Here is a 21,918-nt window from a genome sequence, read left to right as displayed (position 1 = left end):
TGAAAATTATTAATTAGGGGGTGTTACTGTGATTAGTGATAAAATTTAACACTGTTAGAAGGGAGAATTAAGAATACTTTCTTAACCCTTTGACTCTCAAGATCTAATCAGTAATTCTCCTTAATATCTGCCATACAATTTTTATGATGTTAGTTCAGAGAATTTGGTATTGGATCAACTAATAATCCCATAATTGATATTCTTCTCTATTCTCATCGCCTGCCTGCTTGATATTGTATTGATATTGTAGGGAGAAATTCTGTCTTGGTCACTTTTGGGAGTGAAAGAGTTAATTGATACGTCCAAGGTTAACTGATACTTTTTTACCACCTATTTCCCTAGTGGGGATATTCTGTGCTGGATAATTGTTCTCGACTGGATGTCACAGCGAAGAGTTTCGTTAACCAAAGCTTAAGTGTGACTTCACTCGAAGAGGTAGATGGTCTTGATGATTTTGAGTCTGAAGTTTCTTCCAGTGAAGAGAACAAAGCAACACAGAAAACTCATAGTCAGCCGCAGAAGAAAAGTGTCAAATCTGGTTAGTTTTCAGTCATCTTTCTGGTCACTAAGCTTTCCTTGTCATTTCTGTAGTGTTCTGGTTCTGTATATTGATCATGATGTCACCCTTGAAACATTTTCACAGTGCTTTCAACGTTGCGAAACTGTTGTGCAAAGTTGTTGTGTTGCTGGTCCCTGCATGGGTTTGACGTGTTGGCCGAATGCTCTGCTGACACTCTCATGAAAGATGTTAAAGAAAAGGTTGTGGAATTCTTGGGTTCAGAGGTAAAAGTCTCAATTTTCTTAAAAACTTAGATCATCTTGTTACGATTTTTTTACCTCTAGACTTTATTCTCACCTGATTTGATTCTTCCTCTCAAATTAGGACTTAAATGTATCAGATGAAGGAGACCTTAAGCTGGTAAGTGTTCAGGTGTACCACAGTTAAACCTGCATGACGTAGCTCTCCTCACTACAAGTTGAAAATTCGTATAAATGTGAATATCTGAGCAACAACGTTCCCACTCCTCCCCTAAACCAACGTTAATACTAACTTGTTATTACTTGATTTTTGTTGGGTTAGGGGAGGGAACATTGTTCCGAAATTTTCATGAAGGTTTCATAACATCCTGCGCTACGCGTAGCTGACAACAATTTACTTGTGAATAGGATTTGTACAGGTCTGGAATAACCTGGGTAGTCGTGAGATTTTACAGTTTAAGGTGAAATTTGGAGCCCTGGAAAATCAGTCTGAGTCCTTGGAAAGTCTTGGAAAAGTCCTTGAAATTTGTTTCTGAAATAGGGTACGAACCCCGGTGAACGAATTTACCCACCTGACTTCTTTGTGCTCACCTATTACTTCTGAACGTTGCTTTGTTTTGTACAGTTTTTCAATGTAGCTTTTGCCTTGGCATCTAGCAGCAGTCTCTTACCGGGTCCACATGTGAAAGTTCTCTTGGAAGTATTCAGGTATTTGTTCCGAAGTTCAGGTATGGTGAAGGGACGAAAATTGATTTGTGGCCATGACTAGAATTTGAAGACGAATGATATACGTTTCTATATCGATCACTCACAGTAAAATGTGTTTAGATAATTTTTCATTTGTGGAAGGCGGCTTCCATTATTTAAAACAGACGACTGTGAATGGGATTTAGCTATTTTAATCTAAGTCAAGCGCATGTACTCAGTAGAGAGCACGATGCTTTAATTTGATGCAAGTTAGTCATTTAAGTGAGAGGTGGTGTTCGTTAGGATGTGGCTTTTTTGTTATAAACTTGATTTATTATCATACTCTTTTTTATTTCATACATGCTGAGATTTACACTGTGAGGTAATATCGTTTGTGTCTCTGATTGGACGAACGATGTATTTTCACAGTCGTTTGCCTACAATCTTAAAAATTTCTCGGTCAGAAAGAAAACATCTCAGTGCATATGAAATAAAAACATCACACCATGGAAAGTGCTTGGACAATTTTTATTCACTTGTTGTGATGCATCAAAAAACTGACTCGTTCGCTGCGCTCATTCGTTCCTTCTTTTGATGCATCGCAACTCATGAATAAAAACGTTCGTGGGCACTTTCCATGGAATAATCTCTATATCTCAAATTTCAGAAAAGCTATGTCCAAGTATAGAAAGGACCAGAAAGTGTGCAGTCAGGGACTTAATCTGTTGAGGCAGCTTACTCGCCATCTAAGTAATGGAGAAATCTGTGACACAAGTTTACAGGATTCCAGGGGGATTTCAAAACACATTTTAAATGCGTTTTGGTAAGATGAGAAAAGATTCTGTTTGTATGTCAATGCAGTTTGCATACATTTCCTTGTTCCAAAGGAAAAAAAAAATTTACTTTATTTTTCCACGGGAGAAAGGTAGTAAAGAATTAAAGTTATGCACCTTGTTTTCATCTTTTTAATTGTTCTGTAGGAACCTGAAGAATACGCAGTATTCACCGTTTGTGAGGTTTCAGCTTGCCAAGTGCATGGAAGCTTTTCTAAAGGTACTTTATTGAAATATTTTGCTTAAACAGTTGTATCTAACACATCTTCAAATTAAATGTTTTGGAAAAGTTAATCGTGACCACAATCGACCAATAATGATGAAACGAGGTGGATGTTTATTTAACATGTTTATTTAACATGTTTATTTCTTAAAAGTTGCATTGAGATGATTTGAGCCACAAAGACAGGTGTGATAGTACTACAGAGTGCGGGACATCACATAAACCGTACAATTGAAACGCAACTCGATCCTTTTGATTCACCATTGACACGTGCCAGTGTGTTACGAGTCCCTTAAAAATTGTACCCGTGAGACAAAATTTGCTTACAGTGCTTCCTGTGGGCCATCAGTACTCGTAATCACAAGTCTTGTAAGGTAGTGTTCGCTTTGCTACAGACAGTGTTAAAGCAAATGGTTCACCAGGTAGAAGTGTAAATTAGATGGACCTCTATTCCCCTAGTTAACAAACTTTGTTTATGAAAGAAAAAAAAGATCATCACTGGTGTTCCAATTTTTTTTGTTACGTTGGGAGCAACCAAAAATTCATGGCCCGGTGTCCCTGTAGAGTTTGTGATTAAATTCCAAGCTTTCTTTAACAGGTAGATCCTGAAGAAAGTTGGTGTGGTTTAAAGCAAGGTAAGCGATGGTGGTATCATTTGGAAGAACGAGCTCAACAGATTGTCATGAGGATTTTCTTTTTAAGCTTAAATTTTTGTTACTTCCCTTTTACAGCTGGACAGGATTCTTCATCTCTCTCGCTGTGCGAAGAATTCCCAAGGCTACTTGGTGACTCTAGCCATGCGCTGAGAATGCACATGGCGTCTGCGATCAGTGTGTTGTTTGTAAGACACGTTTCAGGAAATAGTGCTGTGCCTGCTCCTCGTGATCACCAGTACAAATGTTTTGATAATATTTCGCGGATACTGGTACGGTCACTAACTGAAACAGTGGTGGTAAGTGAGTGGCGATAGGCTGTGTGACTGTGAATGAATTTTAGGTACTCCATAATCTTGACAGATTATGGACAAATAAGAGAAGATTTTACCGTTCCTATTCTGGCTTTTCGAAGGGTGGATACCCGTATTCACTGGGTTAAACCTTATCCGGTTGACAATGCAGTACGTTATGTTCACATCTATTTGCTGGCTAGCCCTTTATCCAATTGGCAGTGTTACCCACCCTTTGAAGAACAACTTGCGCACAAGTCCAGCACTCTTCTATCATGTTTATCTTTTGCACGTAAGAGCAAACGATCCATCATGCTAGCCGTGTTTTGTTGGACCCAACAAGCTCTCCATGACTGCTTAACTTTTGCTTCGACCTCAATCCAGGCCTTGCTGAACTCTTTAGTGCTTTGTTGGGTCACCTAACCCGATACACTGAAAAATTAATAGTAGCCTCACGGATTTTCTTTTGAATTCAATTTAGCCATCGCTCAGTGATGATGAGAGTGAAGATGAAGGAGTCAACAGGTCAAGCTCTATGTTGGCTTGCATAAGGCATATTGCTCTTGTAAGCCCGATCTGTGAGAAAAGAGCAGTTGCACTTCTCTTCCAAGCAGTTAAGGAACAGTATTTGGACGAGGATTTAGTAAAAAAGGTAGGACTATAATTAAAACGAGAGATGTAAGCTGGATGGCTGTGTTCACTGATTGGCTTGACAACAGTCTAAATGAGCTTGTATTCCATTCATACGGAATGGAACCTTATGTCACTGCAACCTTTTGATCATTCCTTTTGTTTGCGTATAACTGATGAGCCTCTTCCTTCAGTCACTCTCAACAGGAGCTGTTTCATTCTACTGACATACCAGGTCGTTACTCAGTTAGCGCTGGAACGTGTACGAGGTTTTCTCCTTAACCCCTCCCCTAAATAAAATCCCTGTAAGGCTATGGACAGGCATTAGAGCACATTTTGTCTTGGATTCTGTTACGTTGGCCTTTCTTGTTGTGTATCTTTGTGGTGAGACAAACACCAACTCTGATAGCCTACGTTGCTGGCGGTCTGCAGTTTTGGGGGCGGAGAGGAAAACCTCAGACCGCCAGCAACGCAGTCTATAACTCTGATTACCGAATGATTCGTCGTAAGAATTGATAGCGTTAGCTATAGGGCGCCTTGTCCCCTTTACCCGCTGACTAAGTGTTTAGAAAACTTGTAGCCTGTTTGCAGAATGAAATTGTTGTCGTTTTGGAAGTCAAAAGATTATGTATTCTTATGTTTAAAACGTCCTTTTGACAGACTTCTTGCATTTACTGTTTTATGTCGACCAGGTCCTTACTCAGTTAGCGCTGGAGTTGGGTTACTCTACAAGAGCTGCCTACTTGGAGAGTCATCTGAAATTCATCATAGATAAATGGCTAAATAATGGCTTCAAGATCACTGATTTCCCTTGCCAGATGATGGACTACGCGACAATTGCAGATTTTTTCCAGTACGTCTTATTAACTTCTCAGTCATTACAACTCAGAGCGGTTTTCACTACTTTCACCGACACGTGGATGAATTATTGTTTTGGTATATACCACACAGAAATAAAAGAAAATGGTTTAATTCCGTCAATGTACCAAAAAAAGGTCGGAAATTAAATTGTTGACACGTGATTTGTCTCATCGGCTGCTCGAAGGTGAATGGTACTTGTTAATCACCTCTAACCCATCCAATCAGCGCGCAGGAAAAGTATGATTCACCTGTGTGGTATATACTAATTACGGTGATCATGTGTAGGAAATCTTTTTCAATTGTATAAAATTTATTATCATTTCTAACCCAAGGTACCAGCATCCGGCCATTCTCGCTAATCTCATCTCGAGACCTGATACTGTTCATCAGTCCATTCCGCTGTTTGCAAATCAAGTCAACCCAAGCGGTGATTGCAGTGATTACATCACACAGAGCTTCTGCGACATTACCTCATTCCTGTTGCCATGGTTTGCTGCACAAAGCAGAACAGACCCATCTGACTTTAGGGACTCCAACGGAAAACAGGTTGCTCAGGCAACAAAAAGCCACGCTTTCCTCATCAGCATTCTTACTCAAGACGTGAGTACAGTTTATAGCTTTTATGAAATCTAATTTTTAGAATCAGTATTATTCTATGGACTCCTGATAGATTCGTGTTGAAAGTCAAATTGTTTTTGTCGTTTGTGCTGCTGTTGTTGGTGTTGTTGTTGTTTTTTTTATGTTGAGCAAATATTAACGATGAAGATGATAGATCGACGATAACACAATAAATACAAACTGTCTTTCCAAGGGGTTTGACAAGATTTTGGCGAAGAAGTTTGACGAACAGATAGTGGGCCTTTTGTTGAGGATGTATGACCCAACTTCAGAGGGCTCAGATATATCCCAGTTTTCAAGGTAAGTAATCAAAGTCAAATAAATTGGGTTATTTTCATGCTTTTTTATGGTTTTCTTTCACCACTGCCGTCCCTCACACTGGGTCATATGTGTAGTGACTGTTTTCATTTAATCAACCGTTACAATTTCCGAAAAACAACGAATACATTTAGGACAAACAGCTCCGGTAGAGACAATGTGTAAAGTATAAAATTCCTATGTTCTAGAAATTTCCCAGTTCTTTTTCATGGTAAGTGGTTATTGTGATCAATTCTGTGATTGGTGGATTTAGCTAAGTGGACTCCGTATAATTGGCTGCTTCAACTGTCCGGCTACAGGTGTCCGATTACACTGTCAAATTACAGCTTTTCAGAATGATTAGTGAAAAATAAAGTAGCAAATGCACCAATCACATTTGAGGAAATTGTAACAGGACTTTGTGTCGCCCAATTTGGTCTGTAATCATACTAGTGATTAACAAATCGGGCCCCCGCTCCGCGGTCGTCCGATTTTGTTAATCATTCGTATGATTACAGACCAAATTGGGACTCTACTCAGTCCTATTACCATTTTAAATTAAATAAGGTATGTCTTTTCCCTAAAAGATATATAAACATTACTGAACTTGTCGATAACAGGGACACTGACCCAGAACCTGATCCTCCTCACTTCACGTCACATGCCATCAAGGCCACGTTTGACTTTCTAACACGTTGTCACTCTGGAGGAAAGTCATTGGTGTCTGTGCTTTGTAACAGCAAGGTATGTGATAACCGTACTACCTGAGTTATTGTAAGTGCTTTGAAGTGTGCTGGTGTTGTTGACCGATTTCATAGTTTTGGGGAGATATTGAATGAGTTTCTATGTAAGATTGACGCAAGACGGAAATGATTTAAATTCAATAGTTTTGCTTATTGAAGTTTACTATGGAATTGAGACGCAGTATTTTCTAAACCTCCTCAGACAGGTCAATTTTGTTATGTTTGAACGTTAATAAGAGTTGTTCTTTTTTATTTTTCCTTTTTTATTTTTTCAAGTGTGATGTTATGTTCTCATTTTGGTCACAGCGTCGTACTTTCCTGCAAGGAAGATTACTTCTAAATTGACTTTGAATAGCTACAGTATTATTCTTTCAACAGGATAGTATCCAAAAGATTCTCTTGTCCCTGACCTCTCGGATTGCTGGAACTCACATTATTCACGAAAAGAGAAGGGTTCTGTCCATGTACAGACTTTTTGTTCTCCTCCTTTTAAAAGATCTTCCTGAAGGTTTGGGAAACACATGGGCATTCTTCATCCGTGACGTGATATACTCCCTCCTACGAATTATCAGTGACGAAACACAAGTAAGAACACGTTCGAAACGACGAAAACTTTGTCTCGTGGTGGATGAAGACTTGTTTTCGCCATGCTGCAATCTGATGTACCATGTTTCCAAAGCTGCCGTAGATTGTTGTAGCCAGGTAAGACAAAGGGCCTAAAAAGGGTATTTCAAATAGCCCAGCACTCTAAGTTGCAACCGTCTTGGTCGCCATGGCGGGTAAAAAATATAATTTCGACTAAAATTTCGGCGAAAGTCGCCAAATGGCGACGAACAAATTTGAAGGAAAAAAAAGTCCAAAAAAATCTATATTTGTTTGGTCGAATTATCAAACTTGCAAACGCCGGTAATGCAACACGAAGTGTCCTCTTATTGATATGACAATTTTTTTTTTCGGCGACCAAATTATTCTCTATGGCGACCATTTTACAGCTGAAGGTCGTCAAAGGGCGACTTTTTGAAAGGGAACTTGGAGCCCTTAAGTCACTTTACTCATTAACGGTAACTACACCTCTAGCGCATTTTTCTTTGAGTTTCGAAAGTGATCTAGGATTTCTCTGATTTGTTTTTCTACGCTCTATTATTGGTCTAGAAAATTTGCACCACCCTCTTAATCATTGTGAGGCCATAAAGGGTCACTTCTCATAGCCTGATCTTCTCTTGTTTGGAGTTAGGAGTGTTTCACTCGGCTCCTTAATAGAAGACTAATCGGGCTCAGTTTGAGTGTCTTACTATTTTCAATACGTCCAACTGGCACAACAAATTCTCTTACTTGGTAGAAAACCTCGTCATTTTTCCTATTATTTTGTCTAGTTATTCCTTATGGCATTCCCTTCTTTAGAAAGGTATGAGAATTTCGAAGATTCGTCTTTCTCTTTGTGATGTAGCCTGAGTTTTTTGTTTACCTTGCAAAGGAATTTAAAAGCCATCTTCATGTCATAACAAGTACGTTGACTCCTTATGCCTTGGGCGATGATGAAAGAGCCGAAAAGGTATCTAATGTTTCTATTTAAATAGATAATAGTTATTTATTGTAACTTTTAAAAATTTCGTGTCCGTAATTACAGTTCAGCTTAATTTCCCGGGCCTACTTCTGCTCACTTCTGTTTCTCTTTTAATCGCTGGTTCATATTTTAAAAATATTCTTTCTTTTGCTGGTCACTAAACATCATTTCCCGCTTCTATGCATTATCTCATGTCGCCAGACATCAAATCACCGTTATTAGATATCATTAATGTCGTTAGACACCTTTGCCCCTTGATAGACGTCAATAGCCTTCCCAAGACATCGTTTATCGACACAACGTATCAGTTAGGGTCGCTGAACATTATTTACTGTCTCTAGAAGAAAGAATTGTTAAAAGACAAACCATACTTCCTGTTACTGAGTGCATGGACAACATTCACAGTCACTCCGAACATTGTTCGTTAAAAACATTCCTCTTTGGATTAAAGGGAAGTGTTATTAAGTATACTGCATTCGTTCTTTCATTTACAGGCCTTGGAATTACTTAATTTCTTGCTAGTGGACTCTAGAAAGAAGTTAGAAGATGCAATAGCCGATCTCGACCCATTTCCGGATACAGTGAAGTTTCAAAGAATCAACCAAAGCTATCAGCAAATACGAAAAAGCCGAACATGTTTGAGTGAGGTAGGGAAGGATCATCGGGTTCTTATTATGATTATGGCATAACTGCTTCCGCTGAGGAAGGGCATTCCTTATCAGTATTTTAATACGCGAGGACATGATATGATAGTTCCAACCTCTTTACAAATGTGTTGATGATATAGCCATCTTTTATCTCAGTTCACCGGCTGATGAAGAAAGACCAGTAGCAGACCCCAAGGGAGGGTCAGGGGGATCCGGAACCCCCCACCCTCCCTCCTCATCATACCTGCAAATTTGGAATTGGCGGGATCGCATATCACTTACAAACTGGCTGATTATTTTTTGATAATGACATTTGATTTGAAGAAGGCTGTGGTCACTCCTAAGAGTGAAAGTCTTAAGAGGTAATAGTAATCCAAGAAGGAACAAGGGTGATGGAGAATGAAACAGTGAAATGTTCTGCAACGAAATACAACCTGATAGTCGAGCTAAATTTGCACACTAATCCTTGTATGTTATCTTTGCATTTTTGACAGGAAATTGCCCACTTTTTGCTGGCTGACCCAAGCTCGTCACCAGTGAGCAGACTGGAAGGACTCCGGCTACTAAGGAATTCAATCGTTAAAAACAAAAACCAACTTGCGGAGCTTATGAACAGGACAGAAGGTAACAGTATTGTTACTCTAGTATTCCAAGTTCATTTGGAGGCTGCCGGCGTCAATTTGTCTGTGGTCGCCGTGTTCAGAGGGTGGTCAATGCTTCTTACCCGAGGAGTAAGGTTACAGTTAACATTTTTTTGAAGGGGGTTAGGGGTGAGCAGAAATGGTGCCGAGTTAAAAGCACTCCGCTCCCTCTGATGTGGACCTAGTTTTTATTGATTGGAGTCCTTGTTCCAGGGTTTTTATGCATTTTCTCTAAGGTATGAAATCCTACAACAAAAATTTTTCTTTTTCGTATGACTTCCACTATAAGTTATTTTCTTTGTCCAGATGCTTGTGGAGAGTCAACCGCTAGCCCTGTTGCTGACCTCGTTCGTGGGCTCATCAGTTTGGGCTCTGCACTGACAACTTGTGATGAAGATCAGGCCAAAGTTGTACTATGCGAAGTAGCAAATTGTTTGGGTGACATTGGAGCTGTGGAACTCTCTACTGTTTCGTTGGGGTCCAAAACTAGAACAGGTAATGCTGGCAGTTTTCATACAGTGCACTAATGTAAAAAGATATACATTGGTGAAATAGGAAGACGGCTAGGTGACCGATTCCGAGAACACCTTCGCGACATAGAAAGGAATGGCGAGGACGCATCCAAAACAGTTGCCAGACACGTTAATCTCCCTAATAATTCTAAGAAGCACATGGCAGTTTACGTCCTCTCCTTACAGCTAGACTTGAATAAAAATTTACCCTTTAAATAGGAATTCTTAGTCTCCACGGTATCAAGGAATGTTTTTTACTCAACTAATTTATTCTTGTTTTCTCGTCATCATCTTTTCACCAATAGCGTAGCTCAATTTTCTGCATATAGACACACACAACCCAGAATTCCTCCATTCGCTCTGACGAAGGGCTTACGCTCGAAACGTAAGCTTTGAAACTCTTTACGGCGGCCAATTAACAATATCAACTCAGTTGATGAAACCAAAATTATCTTGTTATACTCCCCCACCGACGCAGCACTAAAGTTTCATCAGAAACTTACTCCTCGAACCCAGCTAGAGCTCGAACCCAGGCCTCTTGGTGCATAGTCCAATGTGTTAACCATAAGCGAACCGCTTCTTTTTAATTCTTTCTTTAGGCTGCACTTTGATTTATTCTTAAAATAAATGGTCTGAAAATGTGTGCATTTGAATGATGGTAATGTTTTTCCTTTCTTTTAGATTCATTTTCGTCTGTGGCTAGCAAATGTGGAGATTCTGTGAATCAGAGAAATGCTGCTATAGTCATACTCTTAAACTCATACCTCATCGACAAAAAGTAAGTGATACATAATATAAACTACAGTTATTACTTACCAACAACACCAACAAAGACAGTTTGTTTTCAATATTCTTCTTCGCCAAAATATGGTAGTACATACTTAAGCTGACAAATGAAATTGGAGCACTCTCTCTCTCCAAGTGGGGCCAGCTGTCTTCTTTCTACTTCAGGTTGAGTGTTTTCGGTTTTTTTATGGAGTATGTTCAAGATCAGGCTAAAAGTACAGTCATCCTTATGACCTACGACAATTTTTCCTGTCTTGTTCGTCATATTGCGCTTAGTTCTGATTAAAAGATCCTCTTTTCAAATGTGAATTATTTTCTTTCTTACACTCTTTGACCTTAAACCAGAACGAATTAGAATGAAAAAAGGGAATGATTTCGAACTTACAAAACAATACCTACTTTGCATACCAACTCTCGTTCTTGGAACAAGTTGTGCCCATTCGCCTCAGAATTCTAATGACCGTTTGTCATTAACCCTTAAAGTGAATAGCAGCTCGCTATCGTAAATTATCTTGAAGGGTTGGCGTCGTCACAGCTGCCGCTTCGTGTTTAAAGAAAATCCTTTCCACATCCTCTGGTGCCGATCTCTTGAAGTCTTTCGAGGAGTCTAAGCAACAACAGTTTTTGTGCTACCTGGAGCCATTCAAACCATCTAAGAAAAAAAGAGCAAGTATTTTCTTATTTCTTTTTCTTTCTTTTTTTTTGTATAAATATACACAACTGAATCTTTTTTCCAGTAGTAGCTTTAATTGTTAATAGATGGCAGTTTTTTTAATATTGCTGTGCTCGCGTATCACGTTTTCAGCAGTTAATAAGAAATTCTATAGAATCTCTTGGTTGATGAAAAAAATGGGTAGCTTGTTTACGTTTAGTTTCAACGTTGAATCGAGTTGTACTTTCAGAGATTTAGAACCTCGAACGGATTACGTCAAGAATTTAAGTTTTTGCCATCTGTCTTTTACTCGTTTGTATTGCATTGCTAAGAAATAATAAGAGGTGAATTCTTCTTGTTGAAGCGCGCAGTGAAGTTGGTTTTAAATTTGTATAATATTGCTTCTTGCAGTCTTCAGCCATGGACATAAGTTGTGAAATATCTAATAGCAGTCTTGAAGCTACAGAGTTATGGACACCCGGAAGTGAAGTCCGGGAGTACAGCCATGAACAGTGGCTAACAAGACTGGCCTGTACCTTGATCAAAAGTGGATTTGTCAAAGATGAAGTTCTTATTGTGTTATCCCCCATTTGCGACGTAAAGGTAATTTGGTTGGCATGTTCATTTTAGGCGTGTGGTCAGATAGTTATAATTTTAAATGGGCTCCCCTTAGGAGACATTTGCTTTGGTTTTCACACGGAGCCAAACTGCCCGTAGCGCGCGAAAATGCGATTAAAACAAAGTGAAATCAAGGTAATCCCTGATAACTTTCGAAATTCAAATAAGAGGACAATCAGGAAGCAACTATTTCGTAAGGGAACAGACTTAATGAGCTTTGTGATCCACCAAGAGGATGAAAAAACAAAAAACAAACAGGCGAAAGCGCGTTGAAGCTTGACAACTTTCCCTTATACATCGTAAACTTTTAAATACAAAAGGAATAAACCTTACACCTTCAAACTTTTCGAGGACATTGGTCGCATTTAGCAAATGTATCCCGCAAGAGATTTACACCTGTAATTTGATGATATCTTAGACATTTTGGCAGGCTCTAGTTATTTCCACTGCTAATGGTCCTTTATTTACCTGCCCTTATTTATTGACAGGTAGAGTTTGCTGAACACGTTTTTCCCTACTTGATACACAACATACTGGAATGTGGAGATGATGCCATCAGGACGACGTTGTCGGAACAGTTCAGAAACTTCTTCACCTTTTGTAATGGAACAAGTGTTGTCCCAAGCAGACCCAACTCTCCTTTACCTCCGAATCAGCCATCCTCAAGCAAAAGCGAAGGTGAGATAAACGTTCTTGTTAGTGAATAGATTGTATTTCGAAATGAAAATCATGTAGTAAAGTTTTGTGGTGTTTATATTTCCGATGTGGATCGAAAAGTTTCAACAGCATATCAGCCAATCATAACTGTGAATTGTTCATTTTGTGACATTTACTCAGTCTCCTTTATTACCTGAGGAAGACTCGAAGTATGTTGTCGAAACGTCGCGATCCCTATTGGAAGACACTACAACATGAAGCAAACGATTATATCCCACGACAAGAGTTTATATTGCAATGAATGACCGCAATATGACTGTTGTAATAAATCGCGTTGGTGCATTTTTTCTTTGTTTTTATTGTGATGCTTCTCCATCTTCTTATTTCAACGAAACGTATCTCACGCACATCTTATACAAGTCTGCATAGCTTCCGTGAGATATATCAGTTTTGTTTCCATAACGTGAAGCAACGTGGAATATCGCTAATCCTTCTGGACAGGACAATGGTCAATCGCAAGTAACCTCCAGCAATTCATCATCTCTCTCTTTCATTGTCCTGGTACTCATTGGTACTCCTTGGAATACTTCTCTCTTCACTTCTTTTACAATTCTTCTCTGAAGTGTGAGAGATACGGGTTTGAATCCCGTCGAAGCTAAATTTTTTTTCCAGGCTTCTTCTCTGAAGATTCTTGAGTTACCGCTCCCCTGCGAGGGTCCTTTCTTCACTTGAATGTCATTTGTATGACAACCTAGATTTATTTACTTGAAAAAAAAAATCGTTACACTTCTCTGTGTAGAGGAAAGTGAGGTGCCAGAGAACAGAACGCAATGGCCTCGGGCAGCGCTGAACCTGGATGTTTTGTTCCGGAGTCTAGTGCTCTAATCGTCAAGTTACCGCCAGTGTCTCACACAATCTCATTCAATTTATCCATATCACTGTCCTTCCTACGTACACGAAATGCGACGCCCTGCTTCTACGTCCCTTCAGTGATTTCTAAGTCTTCATAAGCCCTTCGCTCCAATATGGAAAATAAGAACAAACCTTCTTGTTCCATCCTGTGCTTTGCGCTCAACACCTTCTTATCAGTACCCATCTGTTGAAGTTCGTGATCAGCTGACTTCCAAGTGGTTCGTTTTTTTTAACTATTGATTATCTGAATTTTGTACTTTATAGTTAAGAAAGAGAGTATTCGCACAATGCTGGCCGTTGTTACGTATCTTCGAACCCAGAACTTGCCGAAAAAGGGACGAGGCCAAAGCACTTTATGGGACAATAACTTCTGGCTGGACTTAGATTACTTGGAAGTTGCCTCAGCAGCTCAGAGGTGTTCTGCATATTTTACGGCCCTTCTTTACACTGAAATATGGGCTGATATTCAAAAGTAAGTAACCGATTTTAATGTACAAAATATAATGACAGTACAAAATAGGTGTTCAAGTTACGATTGTGTTGTCGTTGTCACGCGATCAAATTTGACTTTCGCGTGAAAAAGTGATTGTGTTACATCGTAATATCCCTCAGTTAGTAGGTGCGCTATAATTGGTCAATAAAGCGGTCGTATTTCACTGTACGGCCCGCTTAATTACAAAGTTTTTTTTTAATTGGAATCTTCCTCTCTGTCTGATCCCAGAGAGTGTAACATAAGGATTTACGCCAATATGGTTCATAGGGAATTAGAACTAACAAAGAACTTGCTGGCACAAAGAGTCTTGTTAGCAAACTCTTTGACCATAATGCCGTCAATAATTTCTTTGCTAATTACTGATGGATATATCAAATTGATTTGATTTGCAGATCAAAGCCCGACTCTTTGGTGTCTATTTCTTTACCAACCAACAGTCAAAATCTGGAGATGGAAACTTCTACAAGTCAGAGCAGCGATGAAAGCATAAGCAACAGCTACCAGACCCTAATTCTTGAGGCGTATGCGGCTATTGATGAACCGGACAGCATGTATGGCGTTGGGGCTGGGAGACTGGCTGATATTGACTCCCGTGTCAGGACATACATGCATGAGCACGCCTGGGAAAAGGCCCTTGGTAGGAAGAACATGATACTTTAATGGTGTTGTGTGGTGTAAATGCTCAACGACAAAAGCAAAAAATAAAAAAAGAACAATGAAAAATTTTAAAATTTAGGATAATTTTTTCCGAGATACTCAAATCCTGACTGTCGTTTTTACAGACCTGACTTTTAATCTAATCAGGAGTCTTTCAAATTGGGTTCTCGGTTAAACATTCCTGTATCTATTTTTTCCTCTGTTTCTTTTTTAAAGGTGCTTGCGACCTTCGAATGCAGAACATCCCCGACTTGTCACAAGCTGGGTTATTGCAAGTTAGTGCTAAAATGGCTTCATTGAATGTCATGTTTCTGCAGTTAACATTTATTTTCTCAGAAATTTGTAGCCATTATTTAATAATTTTTGTTTTCCATTTAACAGTCGATGAAGAACTTTGGTCTTGACCATGTTATGAGAATTTATTTGAAAGGTCTGTCAGTGGAAAATCCACAAACGACACCTGAGGTATGAATAATTTTTCGCACAGTTGACCTGTAACAGTTTGGGGGGTGATTATTAATGTACTCCAAATTGCCTTGAAGTTTCTTAGGGTATCAAAGGATGGCCATAGCAATTTTCGCTTGAGGATGTATGTGTTGCCTTTTTTTTAGTCTCTTCCTTTCTCCTTCTTCTTCCTCTTCGTTCGCATTCTCCCTTTACTCCTCGACCTCCATAAATCCTTTCCTTCTGTTATTATTATATTTCTGCTCACCAGATCTTTCATTTCAACCTCTACAATTTTTTAAGAGTATCATTTTTTCTTGGATAAATAAGCACCTCTGTGGATTCACAAGCTTGTTCGTTCACCTGTGCGCTATTCTTCCCTCAGGTTACGGAGTTGCAGTTTGAGTCTGCTTGGCAGAACTGCTTATGGGATTTAGACACAAGCTCAAGGTATGTTATTTTTTAAATACTAGATCAAATGTCCTTTTCTTACCTGCCGTAAACTTTGCCAAAATACACACGAAGTGTGGACAGGGAAAGGAGCTAAGGGTGTGGGAGGAAATAAAATGGTTCCTCCTTTTACACTTCACTACAGACATCCCTGAACAAACCTTGATGTCAGCTGTCCACTTTTCACCTGGTTTTCCTCTCCCTCTTTCCCTTTCAATTTTCCAATTCATGTCGTTGAATTAGCTGGTATTACTGCAACGTGTTGTGAAAAAAAATTTTTTGTTTTCTTAGTGTTGGCTCGGACACTCCTCAAGGATTTCATCAGTCCTTATACAGTTGCTTGTGTGCCTTACAAGATGAAGAATGGGAACTATTCCAGTGCACCCTGGAAAATACAAAGTAATTATTTATTAAGATAAATGTAATACCTTACGTTAGCGAAATAGGCATGTTTATCGTGCTGTTCTCTTTTTTGTTTCACTTTCATTTTACTACGATTTCCCAGAGTTACGCCTTCCCGAGCCTGTAACTGTATTGTCGCAATGCACAATGTCGCGCAGGAATAATTTAGGAAAGCCTGGTTTCTTTATATAACTTAGCTCACAATCAAGTTGTCTGTAACTCAGTTGCTGAGTATCGGAATGCAAAATCAGAAGGTCTGGGCTCTATAACCTCATTCGCAGGGGTTCTTTGAGATTCTACGTAACATTCCGCTGTTGGGGGAGCGTTGCGTGACATCTTAAAGAAAAAGATAATTTGGTTTTATCAACTGAGTTGATAGTGTAAATTGGCCACTGTAAAGAGTTGAAAAGCTTACGTTCCAAGCGCTAGCCTTTCGTCAGAGCGAAGGGCTAGCGCATGCCGACGAAGGGCTAACGCTCGAAACGTTAGCTTTGAAACTCTTTACAGTGAGCAATTTACATTATCAACTTAGTTGATAAAACCAAAATTGTCTTTTTATACTCCCCCATTGACGCAGCGTTACAGCTTCTTTAGAAATAACGCCCCTTTATTCATCCTCAAGGATAACTGCGCAAGGGACTAGAGGTCCTATTACTCTGTGGAAACTTTTTCCCATGAATAAAACTTTTATTTCGGTCGCTATAATAGAGAAGGGTCTTGAAGCCAGTTATCAAGCCAAGGAAGGGTCAAATCATTTCCATGTATTTCTAGGGTACGTCTCATGGATGATATCGCGCATGTCAGTCTAGAGAGCGTGCGCAGTGTGTACCCCTCACTGACACGGTTGCAGTGCATTGTCGAACTGGAGAATTTTGGAAACATGATGAACAGGTTTGTCAGCTTTAGAGCCGGTTACCTTTGAGTTTCCTTAAAACACAAACCAAAGTGATCACAGCAACAAATTAGAATAAAGGTTGACATCATCATTAACCAGTGAGAACCCAAAGTAAAAACAGGTCGGCTGCTTGAAGCGCGGAAAAATGTGAGTGACGAAGTCGTGATTGGTTTTAGTTTTGCATCTTATTGTTTAACACATTTCAAGATTCAATTTCCGCAGTCCATGTCATTCCTATCACAAAAATCAAATCAGGCAACTGTGGCATGAATGTGGGACAAACCTGATACGACTTCGTTTAAACAGAAGTTGAAGTTTTCTCTTGTTGATTTCAGCACGGAAGACAACATGGTTGATATCTGGAATGAGCGATTTCCACTCCCGGACAATGATTTTGAGTTCTTAGAGCCTTCGCTTGCTCTCCGAACCACAATGCTCCATACCGTTGTCAAACTAAGATATGGCAAAAGAAATGATGCAGGCGGCCTGATGCGCCTGGGTCGGTCATACAAGGATCTCGCCACACACTTAGAAATGCAAGCAAGACTCGCTCGACGGTCCCACAATCCACAGGTACTATATAATACCTAGTGGAATTTTATGGAGCATTTTAGCGTAATTAGGCTGACTGGACGATCTTAGCTAAGCGGCAGACCCTGTGATATGAAAGTGGGCAAGGTTATTTGGGGTGTACACAGCCGACTAACATAATCTTCTTCATTCTCGTCGCTGCACTTTTTAGTTTTGATAATTAGGCTAAGTTAGAATAATTATAGTAGAATGACCATCCAATGAAACCTGTGTCCTGCGGAAAACCGGTGCACTCTCGCAAATACCGTTTCAGTACAGATTGAACAAATTGGGCAACAACATTTAGTTTTTAAACACCAAATTGGTCAGAGTTGTGCCAAAAATCTCACAACTTACATTTTCCTTGTGTATCGCTGCAGGTGGCCGAGAAGGCTTTGTTCCGAATTCGACAGTTGCAAAGTGACATCACAGACTTACAAAGTCGACTTGGAGCGGAGGACCTTGGTGTTGCATGGTCATGGAAAATGGAAGAAGCGAAATTACGTTGGGCGAGAGGAGAACAAGACACAGCTATGTATCTGTTGAAATCTCTTACGAGGCACCTAGAAAAGGTACGAATTCTAATCAGGACTCGAGTTGACTGTTGTGTAAGAGTTCAGTGGGCGATTTAAAATACAATTTAATTTAACTAAGGAAACCTAACATGTATGCCCTGTTAGGTTCAATTTTTTAAATACACGGAAAATTGGATGTCGTCTGTACTTCCGGTACTTTTTCAAAATATTTGATATGAGCAAGACAAAGTATGGTGGGCTTAAGATTGAAAAACGGTTTCTTTTTTGTGATTTGTTCTTGGACAAAGGTTTCAGCTGTATTGACCGGTGAAAGTACATTCAATGCTTAATTTATTGTATAAGGAATATGAAAACACGGATGTTGAGCCCTTTTCGCTGCCATTTTTTTAATAGGACAGGGATAGTAGTCTCTTGTAGCACACCAAAAATGATTCGAAGAATCTGTTTTTGTCCTCTTCTCACATTTTAGGCAAAAGAGCAGAGCTTGGAGGCATGCAGTCTATATCCACAAACACTTGGACTCTATGGTACCTGGCTGGCGGAGTCAAAATCCGAGAATCCAAGCACCATCATAGAAAATTACTTAGAAAAGGTCAGTGGTGTTCATTAGAAAGAGAGCGTTTTGATCTAGGAGTAGAGAACGTTCCGCCATAATTGGTCGCCTTGATTGGTTGAAAATTGAACTTTGTGAACTTTTCTTATGCCTGTTCTTGAAGCCTCCTGAGAGATGTGAGGTAAAATTCCATGTCGCGCATAAGAGGCCGTGGTGGATAACAGTTGCAGCCATACCACTTTACCTTTACAGTGGTTCTCACAACCCAGAAGAGTATGAATGGATCCGGTGAATTGTTAAGCAAACCTGGCGAATGCGAACATGAGGAACCCCCCCCCACCGATGTAATTTTTACGAAAGCCGTCAGCACTTTTTTTGGTAATGATGTTCTTGACCTTCGTGTCGTCCCTTTTCAGGCCGCTAGTCTTATGGAATGTACGATAGGCGGAAATCAAGCTTGTAGGATCGAGGTTTGTGTCAAATTATCTTCTTTACTATGGATGTTAGCTCGTTAACCGCTAAGAATGACTAGCACCTAATTTCTACTTTCAATATCACCTCTGAATGACACATTTTAAAAGTTCTCGAGAATAAAGGATGTGATGACCAACCAAAGAAGCTCTTGATTGTTAAACAAATTCTCCTTGTCAGCACCTTATGAAATTAACAGAAAACAGTATGGAGGTTATGCATGTTTATCTTAGGTCTGTTGAGGTTTGTTATTCAAACTTTGTCTTGACGACCATGAGGCGTTTGTACATGACAAAGAAAAGCGGAACAATTTTGAAGTTCGTCAGGTCTTCGCGAGTTTACGTCTAGTCTGAGACCGAATTAGAACCGACGGGATAGAAAACTGGATTGGATGATACTGCAAGAAAGCCGAAATATCCTGAAAACAAACAATAGTCGAATGAAAACGCAGGATAGGATGGAATGAACTGTAAGCAAAATTGATTCAAAAACTGTCCTTAGAAACCGAAAGTGGGACTGATTGCAAGTAATCCATATGAGACTGAATTAATTGAAAGAAGTGCATTTTCAAATAGGCGTTGACTCAGTCAAATATTGATTTTCATAATATCTGATTCACTGTCTGCCAGTTTATGAATTGCTGCCCCTTAGTAGTTGTTTTCAAGACTCTTGAAAACTCTTGTCAGTGTGTTAATGCCATTAATTTGTGAACCTGTATTTCCTGGTATTTCTTTGCAGGCCTTCTTATCGCTCGCATGGTTTGCTGATTCACAATATCAAAAGAAAGTAGATTTTATGAGTTCGAGTGTTTACGAAGACAAAGAAGCGCTGATGAAGAAGTCAAAGGTTAGAAAAAAAAGACTAATAAATACATAAGAAATTTTGCCTAAAAGTCGCCCGCTTAGGGTGAAAGTCAGTGTCAGGGTAATCCTGGATAGGTCTGTGGTCCTGCAATGGCCTAAAAGTGGTCAAACCCAATCAATTTACCAAAACAAAAATTAATTCCTCAAAACAAAACAAAAATCCCCAAAACAAAATTCAATTTACTGAAACGCAAAAAATTTCACAAAACAAGAACCAATTTCTTACAACAGAAACTGTTCGTAAGTGCCATGAATATCATAGAGTCTGTATTTTCCACTCCAACATGGTTTTGCTTGGTGTTTTGGTCACGCACTGTGGTGTGTAGTTTTCGGCGGAAATGAGTGACGTATAGACAACGATATGAAAAGCAGACATTGTCAGCGGCAACTTTTTGGGAACAAACCTCATCCTCATCCATAGCATCCAAGTCACCATAACATCACTCGATCGACTATTATTTCTTGGGTCGCAAGGGACAGTTTGCTATTAATGGTCAAGCGTTCTGGAGGTTGAACCAGGGCAACTATGAATGATTGTATTCGTTTTCTGATGAGTGATTGAAGCCTATAACTGAAAAAAAGAGCAAAAAGGACATACATTTAGGCTCAATTGTTACCAGAATTCGAACGGTTAAGTCATAGATAACTCAAAATTAATTTGAAGTCGTAACTTTGGAACGGGATATACCTTAAGTTTTACTGGCTTCAACAGTGGCTCTCTCCATGAATAAAGGGGGTAAGTTTCTAAAGAAACTGTGGTGCTGCGTTGGTGAGAGATTATAACAGGGTGTTTCGCATTATCAACCTCGAGCGTAAGCCCTTCTTCTATCGCTCTGACGAAGGGCTAACGCTCGAAACGTCAGCTTTTAAACTCCTTACGGTGGCCAATTTACGTTATCAACCCAGTTGATAGTGCTAAATTACCCTCTTAATTAGAATGCATGTCATCTTTTGCTGAAAGGTGGAGTCGGAAAAGTTACAGCGTATGTGTGACTCTGGTAGAGACAGGTATACAAGAACACTGAACTTGCAGGCTCAGATGGATGAGAAGGAACTACAGCAGGTGGTTAGGGACAGGCACGTGTTCCTCCGGACAGCTGTGGAAAACTACATCAAAACATTACTAACGGGGGTAGGTCATAAACTGACTGAAGAGTCTCTTAACAGTTGCGTGTTAGGTTGTAATCCTTTCCTTCGTCTTTTGAATACCTGCAGCGTCTCAGAAAACAATCCAAGGAAAATGTAGGTTTAAGATCCAACCTCATGCATGCACCGAAGTTGTAGTCCTTTTATTATCCTATATTTTGATACTTTAATTTGATTTTTCTCCTGTTTTGTAGGACAAGTATGATATGAGAGTGTTTAGACTTTGTTCACTGTGGTTTGACAATGCTAAGGAAGAGTTCGTCTCCGAAATGATCAAGGTATGTCAACAAGCATAACACAACAAAAAAATATATTTTTATGCTATTCGAATCTGGCAAAAATTACAATCGTGTAGTAACTTACGTACAGTGGCCGTGTGTTTAGTGCGTCGGAGCGGTAAATCCTCTTTCCTGTGTTACATGCACCATTTGTTCTTTGGCGAGACACAAATGAAGAAATGGCTGTTGAAATATGGACCTGGGTATCGCTTTTTTGGACTAACCCGATCTTAGGGTCAGCGACATCTCTAAGGATCGGTCATTTACACGAGGTCATACCCAAACCGCGGTTTCACGCGAGCAGTGGGCCTCAGGTATATTCTGTAAAAGGGTTGATTTAATGAAATAAATGTTATTTCCACGGTCTGCTTGAGCTCTCTTGACACTGTTCACAAAAATACTTGTTCAAATAAAAGGTTCGGTTAAATTGGAAATAACGGCTAAACTTTGCTTAAAATACCTGCCCCCTAAGTATCTATTAGATGTTTTTTTGCCTGCATGCAAACGTTGGGTAATCAGTGTGAAGAATCCGTCCAATCAGAGTAGATTCGAATCACACTTTTGCACCTGATTG

General features: G+C 39.5%; 1 protein-coding gene across 3 annotated transcripts in view; it reads left to right on the top strand.

The window, feature by feature from the left end:
* The window catches only part of LOC131778215 (serine-protein kinase ATM), a 44,204-nt gene that overhangs the window by 14,589 nt on the left and 7,697 nt on the right, over nt 1–21,918 (top strand). For all 3 annotated transcript variants that reach the window (XR_010718722.1, XM_059094599.2, XM_066172053.1), the window contains exons 22-57: nt 343–538; nt 644–783; nt 884–919; nt 1,385–1,467; nt 2,114–2,269; nt 2,427–2,499; nt 3,101–3,137; nt 3,234–3,454; nt 3,930–4,100; nt 4,771–4,931; nt 5,272–5,539; nt 5,751–5,857; nt 6,475–6,598; nt 6,976–7,299; nt 8,072–8,149; nt 8,656–8,808; nt 9,303–9,432; nt 9,756–9,944; nt 10,643–10,739; nt 11,266–11,413; nt 11,811–12,002; nt 12,506–12,695; nt 13,851–14,058; nt 14,472–14,716; nt 14,953–15,011; nt 15,118–15,201; nt 15,566–15,630; nt 15,922–16,029; nt 16,804–16,923; nt 17,263–17,500; nt 17,878–18,069; nt 18,503–18,625; nt 19,003–19,056; nt 19,796–19,903; nt 20,882–21,052; nt 21,261–21,344. Coding sequence is in view for 2 of the 3 variants with exons in the window: in XM_059094599.2 (XP_058950582.2) it covers nt 343–538; nt 644–783; nt 884–919; nt 1,385–1,467; nt 2,114–2,269; nt 2,427–2,499; nt 3,101–3,137; nt 3,234–3,454; nt 3,930–4,100; nt 4,771–4,931; nt 5,272–5,539; nt 5,751–5,857; nt 6,475–6,598; nt 6,976–7,299; nt 8,072–8,149; nt 8,656–8,808; nt 9,303–9,432; nt 9,756–9,944; nt 10,643–10,739; nt 11,266–11,413; nt 11,811–12,002; nt 12,506–12,695; nt 13,851–14,058; nt 14,472–14,716; nt 14,953–15,011; nt 15,118–15,201; nt 15,566–15,630; nt 15,922–16,029; nt 16,804–16,923; nt 17,263–17,500; nt 17,878–18,069; nt 18,503–18,625; nt 19,003–19,056; nt 19,796–19,903; nt 20,882–21,052; nt 21,261–21,344 (5,133 nt within the window). In the remaining variant the exon portion in view is untranslated. The remainder of the gene's footprint in view (nt 1–342; nt 539–643; nt 784–883; nt 920–1,384; nt 1,468–2,113; nt 2,270–2,426; nt 2,500–3,100; nt 3,138–3,233; nt 3,455–3,929; nt 4,101–4,770; nt 4,932–5,271; nt 5,540–5,750; nt 5,858–6,474; nt 6,599–6,975; nt 7,300–8,071; nt 8,150–8,655; nt 8,809–9,302; nt 9,433–9,755; nt 9,945–10,642; nt 10,740–11,265; nt 11,414–11,810; nt 12,003–12,505; nt 12,696–13,850; nt 14,059–14,471; nt 14,717–14,952; nt 15,012–15,117; nt 15,202–15,565; nt 15,631–15,921; nt 16,030–16,803; nt 16,924–17,262; nt 17,501–17,877; nt 18,070–18,502; nt 18,626–19,002; nt 19,057–19,795; nt 19,904–20,881; nt 21,053–21,260; nt 21,345–21,918) is intronic.

Source organism: Pocillopora verrucosa, chromosome 9, assembly GCF_036669915.1.
Source record: "Pocillopora verrucosa isolate sample1 chromosome 9, ASM3666991v2, whole genome shotgun sequence".
Taxonomy (NCBI): domain Eukaryota; kingdom Metazoa; phylum Cnidaria; class Anthozoa; order Scleractinia; family Pocilloporidae; genus Pocillopora; species Pocillopora verrucosa.
This window is presented reverse-complemented; position numbering and strand designations above follow the sequence as displayed.